The 20,205-nt window shown below is 45.5% G+C and overlaps 1 protein-coding gene across 1 annotated transcript; it reads left to right on the top strand.

Annotated features, from left to right (window-relative positions):
* The first annotated feature begins 17,405 nt into the window (after positions 1–17,405).
* On the top strand, positions 17,406–20,001 carry ELFN2 (extracellular leucine rich repeat and fibronectin type III domain containing 2). Its single transcript, XM_088456906.1, has one exon. It carries the CDS (start codon positions 17,406–17,408, stop codon positions 19,830–19,832), a length of 2,427 nt encoding a protein of 808 aa, XP_088313032.1. The 3' UTR covers positions 19,833–20,001.
* Positions 20,002–20,205: the final 204 nt, after the last annotated feature.

Here is a 20,205-nt window from a genome sequence, read left to right on the forward strand (position 1 = left end):
TATTTTCTGGATATGACATTGTCTAGTTTTTACTGTTTTAATGGTTTATCTATGATTAGTTGTCATTTGTGCTCTGTCTTGATTAGATCTGTCTTGATTAGAAATTAAATGTAACAATTCAGATTTTCTCTTTATCCTCTAGGTAGTACTGCAGGACGGTGTGATACTGACATGCTTATCCATGCTTACAGGTAGGCAGTGATATTTATAATTGGGGTAAACAGACAAATAGGAGATAAGAGTCCATGCGGGAAAATTAACCTAAGGTGCTAATCTCACTAATTGTATGCCTTGGGTTTTATCAGTTGTTTAACAAGCTTAAAAAAAAAAATCTAACAAGCATGGCAGCCTGCACAAATAGTCCCGCAGTAATGATAAATGTTTATTAGTTACACCATTCACACAACGCATGAATATCTAGGTGATGGTAAGACTGAGCTTTCCTTACCACTGATTTAAAGAGAAGTCCAGTTTCTTGAACAAACTGACAGGTGAATATAATGTATGGGTATGGGTAAGTAGAACTAAACAACTTGTTCCGGTAATTACATCTACTCAGACACGATCACTGATACCCCTTTTATACCACTTTCAGACAGTAAATGGCAAAAAACGTGGCTTTTACCCGGCATTTGCATGCCAGATTTTTTTACTTTTTCTGTCTGATACCCATTTCTCACTGAAAATGAAATTAACAGGTAATTCACTTTTACCCGGTAATTTGCTAAACAACCCGGGATTTTTCCCTGTGTGAAAGGATCATCCCGGGACTCAGCTTTTGCGAGCAGCCAGTGATGGTCGCGACCATCGTGACCATTGGGCTTGCCATGAGACCCTTGTGGTAGGGTCTCATCTGCCGCAAGCCCCAGTGAGCTTCCGGCTCTATTAGGGCCGGAAGCTCATTATTGACATCACTGGTGATGTCAGTGGGGCCGCCCTCAAATGGCAGGCAGTCCTTCAGGAACGCCTCCGTTTGGCCAGCCACCCCCCCCTCCCCGCCTACAAAACGGGGCGAGCTGTCGATCAACATCGACAGCCGCCCCGTTTGTAGCAAGCCCCATCGACGTGCTTGCGAGCGAATAGCGCTTGCAACCGTGTCTGAATCAGGCCCTAAATTCCCGGGTCTCCAACCCTCCAAAAAAAAAATAGGGTTGTTTAGCAAATTACCGGGTAAAAGTGAATTACCTGGTAATTTAATTTTCAGTGTGAAAAGGGTATTAAAGTGAATTACCCGGTAATTTCATTTTCAGTGTGAAAGGGGTATTACACTAGGCTCAAAATCCTGGGTTATAGCACGTGAGCGCGCATCAACCCAGGATTTTGTCTAGTGTGAATATGTCCTAAAATAAAACCCGTTTCGAGGAACCTGGTATTTCAAGCCGGGTAGTTAGCAGTGTTTAACACGGGAGCTACCCAGCTTGAATGTCAGTGTGAACGTGCTACCGGGGCTGACCCTGGTTCTGTGATCCGGCACTCCGCCCACCCACCTACATCTGCAGCTCCTGTGTCCCAGCTCCTGTGTTCTCCTGAACGGCGGAGAACATGAAAAGTCAGGTAAGCACAGCGCCGGGAGCACAGGGGAGGGGAGCAGCAGCCGCTACAGTGGCTGTGTTGCCAGGGCATCTGCGGTGCCGGGACCACACAGAGGGTATCGGCATCTGCTGCATTGCTGGCCTCACGTGAAGGGGGTGAGGAAGTAGGGGTGGGGCTGGCAAATGTCTCAAATAACCGCATCACCTGACTGCAGTTGTGCTACTAGGGACCAAACACTATATATATAATATATATATAATGTATACATATTTATATATGTATATATGTATATATATATATATATATATATATGTGCAGTGGCGTAAATTCATCCCAGGTGCCCGGAGGCAAGTTATAATTCGGTGCCCCCCCGTCACAGCCGCTGACACCATAATGTAGCAATTTGCATGCAGACAGGCTGTAGATAGAAGAAGGCAGCAGCTGATGGTCTGACATGGAGCTCTCCACTAGTGTATGGTGGCTTCGCAGGTGCCGGGAAGGGGTGCCATGTGTTGGGCGGCCGTGATGGCACACTCTGGGTACACAGTTATAGCGTTAAGTCGGGTGAATATGTTGTGGACAATGGAGGAGGTGCCCCTTCAGAGCTGGAGTCCGGCAGCAGGTGCCTCCATTGTCTCCTATAGTTCTGCCCCCTGTATATGCGTATATATATGTATACAGTATATATATTTATATATATATGTGTGTATATATATATATATACTGTATATGTGTATGCAGGGGCGCCGAGAGGGTGGGGAGTGGGTACAAATTACCTGGGCTTGCTGGAGGGGCCCGGCAGGGGCCCGGGTCCAGCACCGCCACCCCTCCCTTCTACATCACAGCAGCCCAGCACACACTACTGTGTGCTGGGCGCAGTGGGAGACAGCTCGCAGGGGGGAGCGATCACGCTGACCGTGCCCCCCATTGGCTGTGCACCAGGCTGAGGGGCTCGCAGCGCCCCCCTCCCAGTGCTAAAATGTTTTATTTCTGTGTGTTTTTTCCTAAGGGGGCGTGGCCACACCTCCCGCAATTAGGCAACATCCCCTGTCACCTGGGCCCGGCGTGGCTCTTGGTGGCCCTGTGTGTATGTATGTATATATGTATGTGTGTGAATATATATATATATATATATATGTATGTATGCATAGATATATATGTATATATGTGTATATATATATATATATATATATATATATGTGGAGCAGTTATTTATATAGCACACACACATTCTGCTGCACTTTACATATATTTGTCCATTTCTATCTGACTTTGCACCAGTGGAGCTTACAATCTATGGGCCTGATTCATTACAGGTCACTATTCCGATCACGGCTGCTTTTACGCACGCAGATATGCTGCGAAAATATGCTAATGAATGCACTGGCAATATCGTCGCACTGCCAGCGTAGAGACGCCCACTACCTCCCACTACCGCTATCTCACATCCGTAATTCCTTGCAGTCCTGCATATACATCGAGAACATTGAGTAACATCGGCCCCTCACGCACAATTACAACAGGTTTGACCTTACTCAGAAATTGCTAACCTCGTTGAACACAGTGGGCGGAATTCAATTGATTTCGCGGCCCGCATCTCCCGTCTAAAGTGACAGGAGATCGCGGGCCGCTATGCAATTGTGCCAGCTTTTCATGCTGATCGCGCCCATAGAGGTCAGGTTTAGCCGCGTAAAGCAGCTAAACCCGACCAAAGTGCTGGGCGCGATCGCGAAAAGTGATGTTTGGGCGCCCAAACATGTCACTTTTCGCACATTTCAGCTCTCATCCCCCAGGGGCTGCGAGCTGAAATGTAGCGCTTGGCAGCTGATCGCGCCCGACAGGAGCAAGAATAGAATAGCTCCGTCGGGCGCGATAGGGGCTGGAAAGAACTGAATTCCGCCCAGTGAGTACACAAGCTGTGTATGCCATCGCAGTGGCTAATTTATGCACGCCCTAGTAACGGCGTTCAAACGGACAAGCACGTCTACGTTTTTTCAAACACCCCCCTATCACCACCCCAAACACTACTCTGACATCACTCACTTCGCGATGGCTTTGTATCTCTGTAAGCCAGGGATGGGGAACCTCAGGCCCGGAGGCTAGCCTCTTCTGGCTAGCAGAGTGCCTAGAATGGCACTCTGACAGAATCTATGCAGCAGTGCCACCTGGAGTGTCCTCAGGACCCGTCATACAGTCACACCGCTGCCCTTATCCTTTGGATGCTCCGGGCATTCCTGTAATCACCGGCGATTGTGGCCCCACCCCGTGTGACATCACACGGAGGGGCGTGGCCTGCACCGCGACCGCGAATATGTTATATATATCAAAATGGCCCTTGGCAGAAAAAAGGTTCCCCACCCCTGCAAAGCCATTGCAGAGCAATCGCAATGCTAACTCACGCACGCGCACGGGGAGTGGAGGTGCAAACGCAGGCGTGCCTGAGCATCTCAACAGCGTTTTAGAGGTGTGCATAATTATAAGACAGCATCATAGTACATGTCACCTGGCTTGTTTTTACACTGAAGTGCTCGCAGTGCTTGCGGCAGGATATGGTCAACCTCAAGCACTGCGATAGCCAGGGCCAGTGCAAGGTTTCAGGGCGCCCTAGGCAAAGGTTCACAATGCCGCCCCTGTTTTCCCCCAACCCCTCCACCCAGCTCACAGACGCATACACAGTGCCCTAATAATATTCACATGACCCGAAAGGGATGATTCCCCCTGCAGTGCCCCCAGTAGTAAGGGCCCCATGTAGTGCCCCCTGTTGTAATTCCCTTGTAGTTCCCCCAGTAGTAATGCCCCCTACAGTGCCCCCAGTAGTAATGCTCCCTGCAATGCCCCCAGTAGTAATGCCCTTGTAGTGCCCCAATAGTAATGCTCCCTGCAGTGCCCCCTATAGTAATGCTCCCTGCAGTGCCCCCAGTAGTAATGCCCTTGTAGTGCCCCCAGTAGTAATGCTCTCTGCAGTGCCCCCAGTAGTAATGCCCTTGTAGTGCACCCAATAATAATGCTCCCTGCAGTTCCCCAGTAGTAATGCCCCTTGAAGTGCCCCCCAGCAGTAAGGGCCCCTGTAGTGCCCCCAGTTGTAGTGCTCCAATAGTGCCCCCATATGATGCCCCCAGCTGTAAGGCCCCTGTAGTAAGCCCCCCCCCCGCCCCCACACACACACATACACACACACACACACAAAAAATACTTACCTTAAACCCCGCTCCAGTGCCTGCCGCCATCTGTCCCGGCACCCGCTCCTTGGATCTATGGGAGTGACGTCATGACGTCACTCCCATAGTGCACTGCAGGAACCAGAACCAGAAGCGCGGGACCAGAAGCGCCCTCTAGTGGCCAGTGCCCCTTGCCTAGTGGTAGCACCGGCCCTGGCGATAGCATCCGATGTACCGATGATTGCATACACTTACTGGACATGACGTGCACAAGTGGGCATCGTAAAACAGGCTGGTGGGTGTCTGCATACACTATGTGATCGCTCTCTAAGAAATACTGCGTGTGCTAATGCATTGTTGTGCGATAGCACTGCCTACACAATTTGCATACATATCGTGCATGTGATTGCATCTAGCTCTGAATCAGGCCCCATGTCCGAAAACCCAGTTCAGACCCGCGACATTAGTGGACAAGAGGTATGAGTGTCTCTTCCTATACCTATAGATATTGGCAGAAACAACTTTCATATATGCCAATACACAGCACAAAAGTGCGGGTTTCTAGAAGTGGAAATGTTGCCCATAGCAACCAATCAGATTCTAACTATTATCTTCTAGAAGGTGCTAGATGAATGTTAAGTAAAATCTGATTGGTTGCTATGGGCAACATCTTCACTTCTAAAAACCTGCACTTTAGTAAATATAGCCCGTAATATGTAAATGACTAAATTATCGGTTGTGGGTTATAAATAGAAGGATACAAATGTAAAGAGTTCCCTTTTAGGTTTGGGAAAGCAGTATTGTATACAAAGTATAGAAAATCAGCATACTGTACAGTATATGAGAACATATTCAAGGCAAATCAGATCACTTGGTGGAAGGCCTGCAGGCTCATCCCTTTTATATCTGAAATATAAAGATTCTGTAGATAAAGAAAACCATGAAGATAAATTCAGCCAGCTGCAGAACCTGTATAATTTATGTATGGCGGTAATTAGGTGGCAATTGTCTTCAGTGTAGGTGTTCTGTATGGTATTACATTGCTGTAGCGAATAGCTCTTTTTTGTTGAAGGTGTGACAGGACATGTTTATTTGAGTAATATATACAGTATATAATAAGAGAGAGACATTTTTGTGTGTATAAAGAAAATAAGATAGCGGTTTTTCAAAGGATGAGTTGTTAAAGAGGAAATGACAAGTTATAGTAAGCGATTATAGAAACGGTTCGGGAATGAGCCACTCTGGTGCCTGAAGGACATGGTAATTGCAAAGTTAACATGACCACTTAAGGAAGATATGTTAGAGGTTTATTATAGTAAAGATATAAGAAGATTTATATGGAATCATTATTATTGTATCAGATAAGGCAGGCTTCCCATTGAGTAGCTACATTATAGGACAGGAGAATGGCTATTAAGTCCAGTAAGAGGACATTTTTCTAAACAAATCGTTTCAGTTAGTTTTGACGATTTACAACTATAACAGTAAATGTTATAGGTTCAGTTTATTCCTGGCCAGGATATCACCGAGCTGGCACTTAAAACAGGGGTTTACTGTCAACAGGGCAGAAAAATAGACAGGAAGGCTGGTATTTGTTACACTAAAGGTGGCAACCATAATTACAGATCACAGTTGTATAAGGCTTCTAACATTATGAAGTAAGTAAAAAGGACAGAGTTACTCATCATTTCTATTCTATACTTCCTTGTTGGGGCCAATGGTAAAACAATCTACAAACAACAATCTACAAACCTAGCTCCTGATATCATGTTAAAAATGTAGACATCAGAGGGACTGTCCTGGGAAAATCATGGCACATAGTATCAGTTACTTTGATTAGAATTTGAAAAAATAAAAGGAGAAACCTCAAGTGAAGCTTTAATTTATATGTTTATTGTGTACCTAGATCAATAACTCAATTATTTGCTAATTAGCAACCTTGATTGCCAGACAACCTGTGAGAGGCTGATAAATGGTGGGTTAGTTTCTCTAGTCTGTCTCTTACTGACTGGGGAGCAGGTTTATGTCTGCAGAGAAAGAGACCATTGCTTGTGATTGTAAGGGGTAAATTTACTAAGATTCAAGATGGTCCCGATTTTCAAAGTGATTTATCTCGCTGGATCGCGCCAAAATTCAGGTGATTTAATCCCTTTTCTTTTACCAAATTTACCAACAGGTGATTTGAGGCTAAACGAGTTTGCCGATGGTGAAGCAGAACGAGATATCTCTCCCGAGTATCTCGTTTTGCAGGAGATCACTCACCTGAGATTGCAGTGTTTTCTCTCTGCAAATCTCTCCCGAGCTAGCAGTCTGCACATATCAGTGAGATATCTGCTTGCTGCTTGTGTGTTAAAACGTGTAAAAAATAGATAAATGGTTTTTTTAAAATGACGTGAGGTCCCCCCCAAAACACTAACCAGCCCCGGACTTGCCAGCCTGTCCTGGTTCTTAATTTACAGGGAAAAAAATGTGTAGAGTTCCACTGTAATGTAAGAATCAGCACAAGGCAGCAGGGACAGAGATGGTTTTAAATATACAGAGAAAAAAAATGACATGAGTTCCACCGTATATTTAAAACCAGCCCTGGACCCTTTCTAACGGGTGATTGATGCCACAGCCAGGGGTGCCCTTTCACTGTGCCCCCCAGCTGCAGCATCAGCCCTAACTGATAGTCAGCCCAGGCCAGGGATCCCTGGGGAGTTGGGGACCCCCCCAATAAAGGGGTCACCCTTTCCAGGGCACCCCTGGCCTAGGCTGATAGCCCGGGGCTATCCCCGCCACCTCTGGGCGGTGGGTGGCGGGTTGATAGTGTAAGGTGTAGTGTAAAATTTAGATTTTTCATCATTGTATTTACAGTGGAACTACAGGTCCCAGCAAGCCTCCCCCGCATGCTCGTACTTGAAGAACCACAAGTACCAGCAGGCGGGGCATTAAGGGCCCAATGATACCTGTAGTTCACCTTTAAAACATACAACACACCGTGAAAATAAAGCTTTATTGCATCCATAAACACACTTACACATATTCACCTGTTTTCAGATGTTCATGTCCCCTTGTCAACGTAAAGTATCCGTACGATTTACCTGTAAAAAAAGATCCAATACTTACCTTTATGTCCCTCAATGCTCTCAGTAGAAATCCAATACGTGGGGCAGATGCAGTGTAACAACATGCTTCTGCATGGTGTTACACTGCGCTAATGTCTGCTCGTGGGAACGAGCAGACTTCAGTCTCGGGCCGCTCATTGGCTGGGACCCACATGGGCTTAGCCAATGAGCTGCTCCTCCATGTGGGTCCCAGCCAATGAGCGGCTGGAACCCACTAATGTTAGCCTATTAAACCCTATTCTACCCCCTAACCCTCCCTTAGGGGTGCCTAACCCTAACCTCCCCCCAAGTGCCTAACCGTAATGCCCCCCTAAGTGCCTAAACCTAACCCCCCCTTCCCCGCAACCTAACCCTAAGTCTCCCGGGGGGGTGCCTAACCCTAACCTCCCCCCGGGGGTGCCTAACCCTAACCCCCCCTTCCCTTAGCCTAAACCTAACCTCTCGGGGGGTGCCTAACCCTAAGTCCCCCCCGGGAGCCCCTAATCTAACCCCCCCTTCGGCTGTTGGGCTCCCGGCGTAGGTCTAATGACAGGCATCGAAATTTCGATGCCTGTCATTAGTGCCGTGCCGGGATTAGAAAGTCGGGAAGCCGGCGGTCGGGATTATGTCCGTCGGCTTCTCGACTGCTTCCCTTCCAGTGAACATGGGTCCAAATCACCTCTCCTTCCACCCCTTACCGGCCGCATGCATAGTGCCACACCTATCTCTTGCATTGATGGCATCAATAAATTTTGAATCTATTATTGCTCTGCTTTAACTTGACAGATTTAGATGAAACAAAGTTTCCACTACACAATTATGCAGTTTTCATGAAAATATGTTCAGTAGTTTTTGCGCCAATTTAATAAATAAAACAAACACAACATTTATATATTTGTGTATATATATATATATATATATATATATACATACAGTATATATATATATATATATATATATACAGTATATATATTATATATGAAACACTAGCCCCTCTCATAACTTATCATCCCCTAAGACTTCTCACTGTCTTTCCCCCCTACTTTCTCAAACTCCCTCATCTTTTCGGGAGGTTAGTCTATATCTCCACGAGTCCAGGAGGTCTCCTGGAGGTTTCCTAGGCAGTGCTGTAGAATAGACAATTATGCTTAGAAGAACTGTCCAGGTAGAGTGTCCTGCACAGACAATATAACAGTGAGATTCAGCTCTAGATCTATACTGTACACAGTATACAGTATACACTTTAATAAATATAAGGAATACTGTAGTCTGTATACAATCTAGATCTAAAGCTAACTCTCACTCTTAAATCCTTTGTGCATGATGACCGGTCATCCTATGGAAACACTAGGATGTAGAATAAGTAATGACTACATCTGTTTTCTGCAGAGCCGCCGCCATTTTCTTAAAGGTTAATTTACCAGGAAGATGTTTGCTACAAGAATATGGCCACTGCTCTACACAGATGTAGTCAGAACCTTTTCTGCTCTGTGAAAGGCAGAGAGTCATCCTCTTTATCTGTCCTGGTTTCCAGACTCTCTTGGGAGCACTGGAGATAACCCACAATTTAGGGCGTTTCCTGGACATTCCAGGAGAGTCGCCAAGTATGATTAGATGGCGATAGGGCCTTGAATTGACAAATGCAGTATATATATTTCAGTGCCACCTGTGGTTGACCCTCCAACCTTCTCATTTCCGTTCTCCTATTACTGTATCAATGCAAGATGGAGAGGTGATTGAGTGAATATTTTATTGCTTGCAATAAATTGCAGTTAGACTGCTGTTACTGAGGCCCTTTCCAAGCCTAGAGTTGAACAAAATCTTCTAAAACCGATCAGTAAAATAGTCGCCTCATTCTGCTTTTCTCCATGAAATGTTGCACATTGCACCTGCTCGCAATCCTTCTGCAACCATACTGCAGAATTTTTATCTTATGTAATCACAATCCTACAATCATACCGCCCGTACTGCAAAATGAATTAACTGCCATCCCAGCTCTTCATTCCATTTCTATAGGGAGAGATGCATTCATCCTTTGAAAGAGATAACGTGGATAGCAACCAATCAGGTTCTATCTGTCATTTCATAGACTGTACTGGTTAAATGACAGCTAGAAGCTGATTGGTTGCTAAGGTCAACTTCTCTACTTTATCTCTCTCAAAGGTTTGATACATATCCCTTAAAGTCACAAATACTGTGATGAAAAGCAAAGCAAAAATAGAACTTCCCACCTCTGCCAAACAGTCTCTACTGTCACAAAATGTGGTTCATGTAACATTTTGCCACAATTTTAGGCATCTCTGTGGATAGGACTCCAGGTGGCAGTGAGAGGAATTTCCCTGTCACATGTTTGACTATTGCAGTTCCTTCCTATATTTAGGCCATTGTAACACTGCAAGCATGGTAAGCAGTCGGGAAGCCGGCGGACCTAATACCGACAGCCGGCTTCCCGACTGTCATATCCCGGCAAGGGTCTAAAGACAGGCATCGATATGCCAATGCCTGTCATTAGACATACGCCGGGAGACCAATCTAAGGGATGCCGGGTGCAGAGCGCGGATAGCCGCAGGGGGGGAGGGTTAGGTTTAGGGTTCCCGGGGGGGGGGACTTATGGTTAAGCACCCCCCCTGGAGGTTAGGTTTAGGCTATGGGAAGGGGGGTTAGGGTTAGGCACCCCCGGGGGGAGGTTAGGGTTAAGCACCCCCCCGGGGGACTTAGGTTTAGGCTAGGGAAAGGGAGGGTTAGGTTTAGGCACATAGAGGGGGGATTATGGTTAGGTACTGGGGGGGTGGTCAGGGTTAGGCACCCCTAAAGGAGGGTTAGGGGGTAGAATTAGGTTAGATAATACTTACCTGAGGACGATCAGGATTGCCACTGCTGCCGGAATGCTGGTGTCGGGATTCCATGCGTCCGGCGGTAAATCATACCGATTCCGCAACCATAAACCTTCTATTCACTTGTATTAAATGAGTTGAGCTTTGTAACTAGTTAAAACAAGATGGAAATACATTTGTACTATATTCAAATGCCAGATGTGTTTTAAGTGAGATTAGTATATTTTATGATACATAGCTGTAACAGAAATTGGAGACATTGGGGGTCATTCAGACCCACTCGCGAGCGGCAGTACGCTCGCAAGTGGGTCAATGTTCCCCACTGCGCATGCGCACGACGGAGGGAGCTCCGTCGTGCGCATGCGCGAGACCCGGCGAGCGACGGGCTTTCCATCGCTCGGGGTCTCGCACCAAAGGGGGCGTGCTGTCGATGTTGATTGACAGCACGCCCCCTTTGGTGGGCGTGCCGGGGGCGTGCCTGCCAGACGGAGGCGTTCCCATGGGAACGCCTACCGTCTGAAGCCGGCCCCACTGACATCACTAGTGATGTCAGTGGGAGTGATTTTGGCTCTGATAGAGCCAAAATCACTCCAGGGCTTGTGGCTGGGAAACCCGACCGCAGGGTTTCCCTCGCAAGTCCGATGGTCGCGATGGTCAAGACCATCGCGACCATCTATTTGCACGCTTGTATATGCTGTGGGTGGTGACCCACAGCTATACGAGCGTCCAGGAGGACGCTCCATTTTAATGGAGGAGGGCCCTGATTCAGAGCGAGCGCTCTGGTGAGAACGTCCGGCTCTGAATCAGGCCCATTGTGTGGAAGGCACTGAGGTACAGTATTTTAGTAATATACAGATTATCTAAACCAGGGATGGGGGACCCCCTGCCCGGGGGCCGTCTAAGGCCCTCTGTAATCATTTGGTCTGGCCCTCTGAGCTTTTTTCTGCTAGCCTCATTTCGCTAGCGGGGTGCCTAGAATGGCACATTGCAGCCAGAATCTATGCAGCAGTGCCGCCTGGAGCGTCCTTAGGATGCTTCAGACGGTCACAATGCTGCCCTTACAGCTCCCGGAGCATCCTCAGGATGCTCTGTGCATTGCTGTAATCATCGGCAATTGTGGCCCCGCCCCCGTGTGACATCAAGCGGAGGGGCGTGACCTGCACCGGGCCCGCAAATAATGTTATATTTATCGAAATGGCCCTCGGCAGAAAAAAGGTTCCCCAGCCCTGATCCAAACAAAACAACAAATACTTGAAAAGGTTTGTTAACAGTTGGGTGATGAGCGGTTCAATAATCTGCACAATTTGAATTATTTAACATCTGCTTGTTTAAATCTGCGTCAGTGCACTTATTGAAGTTTCTGTGACCTGTGGTAGCTAATGGGTTAAAGAAAAGCTTACACCTGCCAGAGCAAATCACAGATCCATTAGACTCAGGACAACACTCACAGGGCTGAGGGGGTTAATACATAAATTTCTAACAGAGTCCACTTAGCACAGCAATATCATGCTCTGCTGCTTCTCAGCTGGGACCTACTGACAGCAGCATCTCGCTTTCTATCTAATGTCGGTAGTGATCTCCGAGACAGAGAGTGGTGTGATGCTCTGCAGCCCAGACTCAGAAGATCACTGGATGCTATTTTGATGGTGTGAAGTTCTACATAGACTATAATGCCATTAGCCTGAAACTCTACAGGTTCATTGCATGTGGGCTGCCAGTGGCGTCATGATATGCAGTCTACAGGTTCTTGCCTTTCATTATCGGCAGCTTGGAAACCATTGTAAATCACATTGGAGAATTCCAGGAACACTCTCCAACAGCCTGAGGCTGAAACAATTAACTGTAAGAAATAAAGTGGTTTGTGTAGGGCCAGACAAATACTACAAATACATGGTTTTATGCTACCCATTTTCTCTCCACAATAGCGCTTAAATATATAAAATATCATACGTTAGCATGTAGATGAAAAGGGTTAGTAAATGTGTAACAGGAATACAACATAGTATAAGGTAGTATGAATAATTAGACAGAAGAGCAAAACCTGAGAGATGTGTTTTGACAATGGAAGACATGAATCAGATTTTCAGACGCCTCCATGTTTTGTATGTTTACAGTGTAAACTAGTATGAAGATAATAGGAATACTATGACATCATTAGCCCAGTACCTTATTGGTCATTCCATTTAAAGCCACAAAATAATTATGCCAGGGATTTTACTTTATGTGTTGCAGTACAGTAAGTGTATCCATTCCAACATGATTGTCCTTTAGAATGTTTACAAAACCTCAAACTCAGTACATCTGGGCTCCCATTAACCTTCAGTTTTACTGGGCAAGGTCTATATTTCCACTGCCTCCCACCATCCTTCCATAAGTATAAAGGGGCCTATCCATTAGGCGACCTGAAAAACTGAACGTCTAGCGTTCAGTCCTTCAGGTCGCCGGGTGCGGTGCCCGCACTGCACGGCGTTCACTGAAGGTTAATGGGAGTTATCTGTGAACATGCGGAACCTGATGATTGTCGTTAGGTTGACGAGCATGTTCCACAGATAGTTGGGGTCGACAAGGACCCAGCGTGTACGTGGATCGCTGGTCCTTGCCGGCTATACATTAGACAACTTTCTAAACGTTCCGACCAAAACCCCTTGGTTTTGGTCGAATCGTTCAAAAAGTTGTCTAATGGATATGCCCCTTAACACTTGTTAACAGTTATTAGCAGGATCCTCCTTTTAATAATGGAATTTTCTGTTTATGAACAAAATTGGTGACTAATACACGATTATATGGATTGCATCTGATATGCAGTGGTACCCAATGTTTGGTTCTACTCCAAATTGTCACATTCAGTACATACAAGTAATTAGAGCAGACAGGATCCAAAAATGGTTCCATTCTTGTAGATATTTATATGTTTTTCCTTGTGGTTAAGGGATCTTAAGGTGCTAACATATAAGCAGACAGCATCAGGATCATTGTACAGTGCACCGGTCAGTGATGCCACTGCTCACGGTTCTGCTGCTACCTCTGAGTAGACAATCACACACAGGGCCTGATTCAGAGCCGCTCGTAAGCGGCCGCTCGTTCGCTCCGAGCGATGTTCGCATTTCTGCGCATGCGTATGGGTCGTAATGCGCATGCGCCAACCAGTCAGTGCGGTCGGAAAACGTGTGTTCGCAAAATAGCGAGTGCCTGCTAATTTGAGTGACAGGATGAGGCGTATGTGGGTGGTAACAGGGGAAGGTGCTTGAAAACGGGGAGTGGAGATCCGAACGCTGGCGTGCCAAACAGTCAAAACGGGCGTTTTAAGGGTGTGCATAATTAACAAAGCAGCGTCATCGACCACGTCACTTGGTTGTTTCTTAGCCTGAACTGTTCGCATGATTGTGGTAGGAAAATCCAACCACAAGCACTGCGAGCAGTTCAGACGCCTTTCCATGTACTCGATTAATCAAATAAATAGCGGAGATGACGTAGGATGCGAGCGGTCAGGGGGCGTCTTTACAAAATAGAGAGCGCATGTTTCGTTTGCTCGCTCAGACATAGAGGCATCAACAGACCGCAAAGAGCGAGCGCTCAATTTAAATAGCCGGCCCCTTTTTCTGAACGAGCGAGCGCAAATAGCGTCCGGCTCTGAATCAGGCCCACAGGTCCTTACTGACAGCCTTCTAAGAACAAGATGTAATAATGGCAAAATGTGATCAAAACTCTGAAAACCGGCTTTTTTCTGATTTTATTGCAACACCGCTATGCATGTCATAAGTGGCAGGCAGGGTCGTAACTAGGGTAGTGTGACTAGTGCCGTGGCACAGGGCACCACAGGGCAGGGGGAGCTGTTTTGGGCATGTCAAATTTCCTGTTTATTATCATCTTACTTGTAGCTTCCTCTTCTTTTATCCCCAGCATTTCCTGGTCTCCCCTATCTCTTCCCAGGCCCTTCCCCATGAAGCCATGGCCCCTTTTCAGGTGCAGAATCTTATGTCCCTATTTAAGAATTGGGGGGGAGGGGCGCCAATGCTCTCTCTGGCACAGGGCACCAAAAAGTCTAGCTATGGCTCTGGTGGCAGGTTTTATTGCATTCAATATGTGATGCCACAGCTTCAGAGCCACCACTGGTAGGGACCATAGTACTGTTATCTGTTACTCACGTTACTCTGCTGTAGTACTCTTTTGCTGTTTCTCCAACATTTCCAAGTGATTGTGAACACCTACTGTAGTGATAACCAAGAAACCCAGCATGGGCTGATCCTGTCCTTAAAATCAACAGCCGGGAAGGGAGGTGACATTACATTATATAGAAAACAATCATTTTCTAAACCATTCTAGATAATATGCAGTTTGGTATTATTGCATTATATAAATATACAGCACTTTTTGATCTTGACCTGATAATCAGCAGTCAGTAGGTGGCATTATTTAGAGGCCCGGGATTGTCTGATCCTGTCCTGATAATCGAAAGCCATTAAATCATGCTTTATTATATATAGAAATGGAAAATTGTCCTATCCTGATAATCCACAGTCAATAGATGACATCATATTATATAGAAACCCAGCCCTGTGTGATCCTGTTTTGATAATCCGCAGTTAGTAGGTGACATTATATTATATATAGAAACCCAGCACTGTCTGTTCCTATCCTGATAATTCAGTTAGTAGGTGACACTATATTATATATAGATACCCAGCACTGTCTGTTCCTGTCCTGATAATCTGCAGTCAGTAGGTGACATTATATTATATATAGCATCCCAGCATTATCTGATCCTCTCCTGATAACCCGAAGTCAGTAGGTGACATTATATTATACATAGAAACCCAGCATTGTCTGGTCCTATCCTGATAATCCCCAGTCAGTGGGTGACATTATATTATATATAGAAACACAGCAATGTCTGATCCTTTCCTGATAATCCCAAATCAGCAGGTTACATTATACTATATATAGAAACCCAGCACTGTTTGATCCTCTCCTGATAATCCCCAGTCTGTAGGTGACATTATACTATATATAGAAACCCAGCACTGTTTGATCCTCTCCTGATAATCCCCAGTCTGTAGGTGACATTATACTATATATAGAAACCCAGCACTGTTTGATCCTATCCTGATAATCCCCAGTCTGTAGGTGACATTATACTATATAGAAACCCAGCACTGTCTGATCCTGTCCTGGTAATCTGCAGTCAGTAGGTGACATTATACTATATAGAAACCCAGCACTGGCTGATCCTGTCCTGGTAATCTTCAATTAGGTTGTGACATATATTATATGGACACCCAGCACGGTCTCATCCTGTCCAGATACTACAGGTCACACTTCATTAAAATGAAAGGCAGCACTGTTTTAGCATGTAATTGAACCTGTTTTCTGTAATATGGATACAAAATAACTACAGGTTTTAAGATCATCCCACCAAAACAAAAGAACACAGGAGCATGAAGTGCAGTACAGAGGCCCATGCAGTATGCAGCTAGCACACATGAGAACAGGCATCCGCTAGTCTTCAGTACAGAAGAGACAGAATGTCAGTAGACATGATGAATTGATGTACAGAGTGCTTTGTATCATGTGTAGAAGGTAGGAAGCTTTCTACCAGGCTACCTCCACCTCCTTCTCTCTGTGCCTACAAACAGCTTTTCACATTGATGCTGCTGTATAAGCCAACAGCTGTGCAGGCTTTCTGCTCTCTTATTTAAGGCAGATCCAAGTGGTGCCTACCAAAGCAGCCATTAAATTGCTGTTGTTTGTTTTAAGTTTATGGCAATTAGGGAATGATAGTTTCTCTCATGCTGCAAATAATAGCCTCATATATCAATAGGAAGGGAATGTAGTTTCTGTGCGCTGCAATGACCTATATTTATCTTCTGTGTGACTGTGTCAGATGTAGCTACGTTGTGTTTTATATTCATCAGGGAACATTTTGCACTATAAATACAAAAAGAATAGAGAATATCTATCAAACCCCATCACTCAGTGTACATTTATTAGTGTCTAAAAAAGACCCCTTGATGGTGGGATATGGGTTGATTTTGTGCTGGTTGCTGTCTACTGTAATTTTCATCAACATTCTGTCCCTCTTTATCTTTCAATCCACTTGCTTTGATTATAGCTATATACCGTATCCCTCTAATCCCCCACCCTGCCTTTCCCGTCTCTGTAGTGTGAGACTCATTTACATATTTATCACCTACTTCCACTTGCCTGAGTCCATTCTCTCTCTCTCTCTCTCTCTCGTTATGTCTCCTATTTCTGTTATCTAAAATCTTTTCCGTTACTTTTATCCCATTATTTGACATTGTGCCTTTCTTCTTTCCACTGTATATTCTTCTCTTTTCTACCTCCAAGCATCTGCCTTCCTTCCCCTTTCTCCCTCCCGTTTCCTCCGCTGCTGACGTTCCTCGTCTCTCGTTTTTTTCAGATTTTGGTGGCAGCTGGAGACTGACAGACACAGAGACGGATTCATCTCGTGAAATCTACATCTCGAGGCAGAGGCGACTGGCACACAGTCATACACAAACCCTGTCTTCTGTTCCCAGTCACTCTTTCCGTCCATTCTAAGTGAACACGATAGAAGATGTGAAACTACAAATGAGTAACTGTTGATTGCTAACGAGGAGCAAACTATTTGATCAGCTACTGTTATCTGTAAGAGTCCTCATATCCTGTCCTGTAGAACATGATGTACAGAATTTTTTGTAGGACTGTGGTACACAGACTTTGCTAAATTTGTGCACAAATCTGCAGAGTTGAAAATAATCTCTTGCTCGACCCCCTTCATACTTGTTGACTGCATCATGTCATACTGGTGGTTCTTTGTGACAACAGTCTTTTACTTCTGGCACCTCCCGCCAGGTGCACAGAGCGATTGCTGGCTGATTGAGGGGGACAAGGGTTATGTCTGGTTGGCCATCTGTAGCCAGAATCAGCCTCCTTATGAGACCATCCCTCAGCATATCAACAGTACAGTTCATGATCTCAGACTCAATGAGAACAAGTTAAAGATAATTGGTTATGCCTCCTTATCTCGCTTTGGAAACCTGACAGATTTGAACCTGACCAAGAATGAGATTTCCTACATCGAAGACGGCGCCTTCCTGGGACAATCCAATTTACAGATTCTTCAGCTTGGTTATAATAAATTGACCAATTTGTCAGAGGGAATGCTTCGGGGTATGCCCCGGCTACAGTTCCTCTTTGTGCAGCACAACCTGATAGAAGTGGTGACTCCAGGTGCCTTCTCTGAGTGCCTGAGCCTTATAAGCATTGACTTATCCTCCAACCGACTCACAAGGCTAGATAGTTCTACCTTCATTGGTCTCCAAGCACTCATGGCATGTGAACTGGCAGGAAATCCATTTCATTGTGGCTGTGAGCTCTATGGCTTTCTTGACTGGCTAGTCATGTTTAACAATTTCACGCGCAATTATGATCGCTTACAGTGTGAAAGCCCCCGAGAGTTTGCTGGATACCCGCTCCTCAGTCCCAGGCCCCACCACAGCCGAAATGCTATAACTGTTCTTCAAGCTCGATGCAAGAATGGAGGCTACCTACCTTTACCACGTGAAAGGCCAACTCCACTTTTACCAGAATCCTTGCATGATTCAGATGAAAATTCTGGCTTTGGCACTGGAGACCTCCTTTCATCTGAGCCAACTGCCCCCTCTACCACTGACTCTTCTGTTATGCCCACAATTGAGATTCATCATGTAACTGGAAGCTCAGCCACTCTGATTGTCACTATTCCATATCCTTATAAAAAGATGTATATTCTAGTACAGTATAATAACAGTTTTGTATATGATGTAACAACATTAAGGTATAAAAAGGAAATCATAACCTTAGATAAGTTAAAGGCTCATGTCAACTATACTTTCTGTGTGGCTTCCATTCGCAACTCAAAACGCTTCAACCATACTTGCCTCTTTGTATTCACTCGTTCCAAGGATAAAGAAGAATTTTCCCCCAACACTTCCACCACCACCCATTATATTATTACCATATTAGGATGTCTTTTTGGTATGGTCATCATACTGGGAGTTGTTTACTACTGCCTAAGAAAGAAGAGAATGCAAGAGGAAAAGAAAAAATCTCTCAATGTAAAGAAGACCATTCTTGAAATGCGGTATGGTTCAGATGTTGACCCATGCTTAGGACCTCATTCTTCACAGAAGCTGTCAGAGCACCCCATTCCTATCTCCCGCATTTCTTCACTGCCAACGTCAGTTGCTGGTTTGGGAAGTGGAGGAGAGAAAGGGATGTCTTCCAAGCCAATGAACTCTCAGATGGGAACACCCAAAGGTCCAAAGGGCACAAATTACATGGAAGTACGAAGTGGGGAAGGACTTGATAGAGGTCAAAGAGGGATTTCAGGAGGGGAAGAGGATGAGGAAGACTTTCGGGAACTGGACAATGGTGAGGGGTCAGCAGCTGAAATTTCCACAATTGCCAAGGAGGTGGACAAAGTGAACCAAATTATCAATAACTGCATTGATGCCCTTAAACTTGATACTGCTTCATTTTTAGGTGGGGGGGACCCAGAACTGGGCTATGATTGCCAATCAATTCCAGCCAGTTCTTCAGGTCATTTGGAAAGGCTGAGCTTCCTTTCTCCCATGTACAAGGAGGGTGTTCACCCTCTTCAGCGCCAACTGAGTGCAGATGCTGCCACGGTTGCAAAGAAACGCTGCAGCATTTCATCTACTGGGTCTATTAAGAGTGCTAGAGTGTTTAGCTTGGATGTACCTGATCAGCCTCTGAAGTGTGACTCCAAGTATATTGAGAAGAACAGCCCTCTTAACAGCCCCTTGGACCGACATCCTCTAGTCTCTTCTTCTGGAGTGCACCATTTAGATGTCAAGCCTTCCTATCATTGTAGTGAGCACCGTCACTCTTTCCCCGCTCTCTATTATGAAGAAAGTGCTGATACCCTTAGCCAGAGAGTCAGTTTTCTGAAACCACTTTCCCGATCCAAGAGAGACTCCAGCTACTCCCAGCTGTCACCCAGACACCATTTCTCGGGATACTCCTCCAGTCCAGAGTACTCCACTGAAAACACCCACAAGATCTGGGAGCGCTTCCGTCCTTACAAAAAACACACCCGGGAAGAGGTCTACATAGCAGCCGGACATGCTTTGCGTAAAAAAGTCCAGTTTGCCAAAGGGGAGGACTTGCACGATATCTTGGATTACTGGAAGGGAGTGTCTGCTCAACAGAAACTGTAACTGACACCTAAGAGAGTGCTAAAGGTCAGCCAGGGCTGTGGACATGTTCAGCTGAGAACTGAAGTGCTGAAGCACTGCAGCTTGCAACTAAAGTTTACATTGGAGGTGGGGATGTACCCTCGCAAAGGGAGGGGAGAAAATTAGATTTGTGAGTAATGCACAGGGAATCTTTCCGGCACAGACCTCCTCCCCTTTTTCAACACTTCCCCTCTTGGTCTCCAAACTTTGTATTGGCGACTTTCTTTCTGTTTATACATTTTGCTTTCTAAATAATTTTTTTTATTCTCCCCATTTTGTTAAGAAAGAAACAAATTGGTATGTATTACCCCAAATGTTGCAAGCTGAATTCATGCACTAACAGGGTTAGTATGCC

This window comes from Taudactylus pleione, unplaced genomic scaffold (assembly GCF_031769625.1).
Source record: "Taudactylus pleione unplaced genomic scaffold, aTauple2 ptg000726l, whole genome shotgun sequence".
In the NCBI taxonomy this organism is placed as follows: Eukaryota; Metazoa; Chordata; class Amphibia; order Anura; family Myobatrachidae; genus Taudactylus; species Taudactylus pleione.

Excerpts from the sequence above, each read along its gene's own strand:
- ELFN2 (XM_088456906.1), top strand. The coding sequence starts at position 17,406 with ATGTCATACTGGTGGTTCTTTGTGACAACAGTCTTTTACTTCTGGCAC.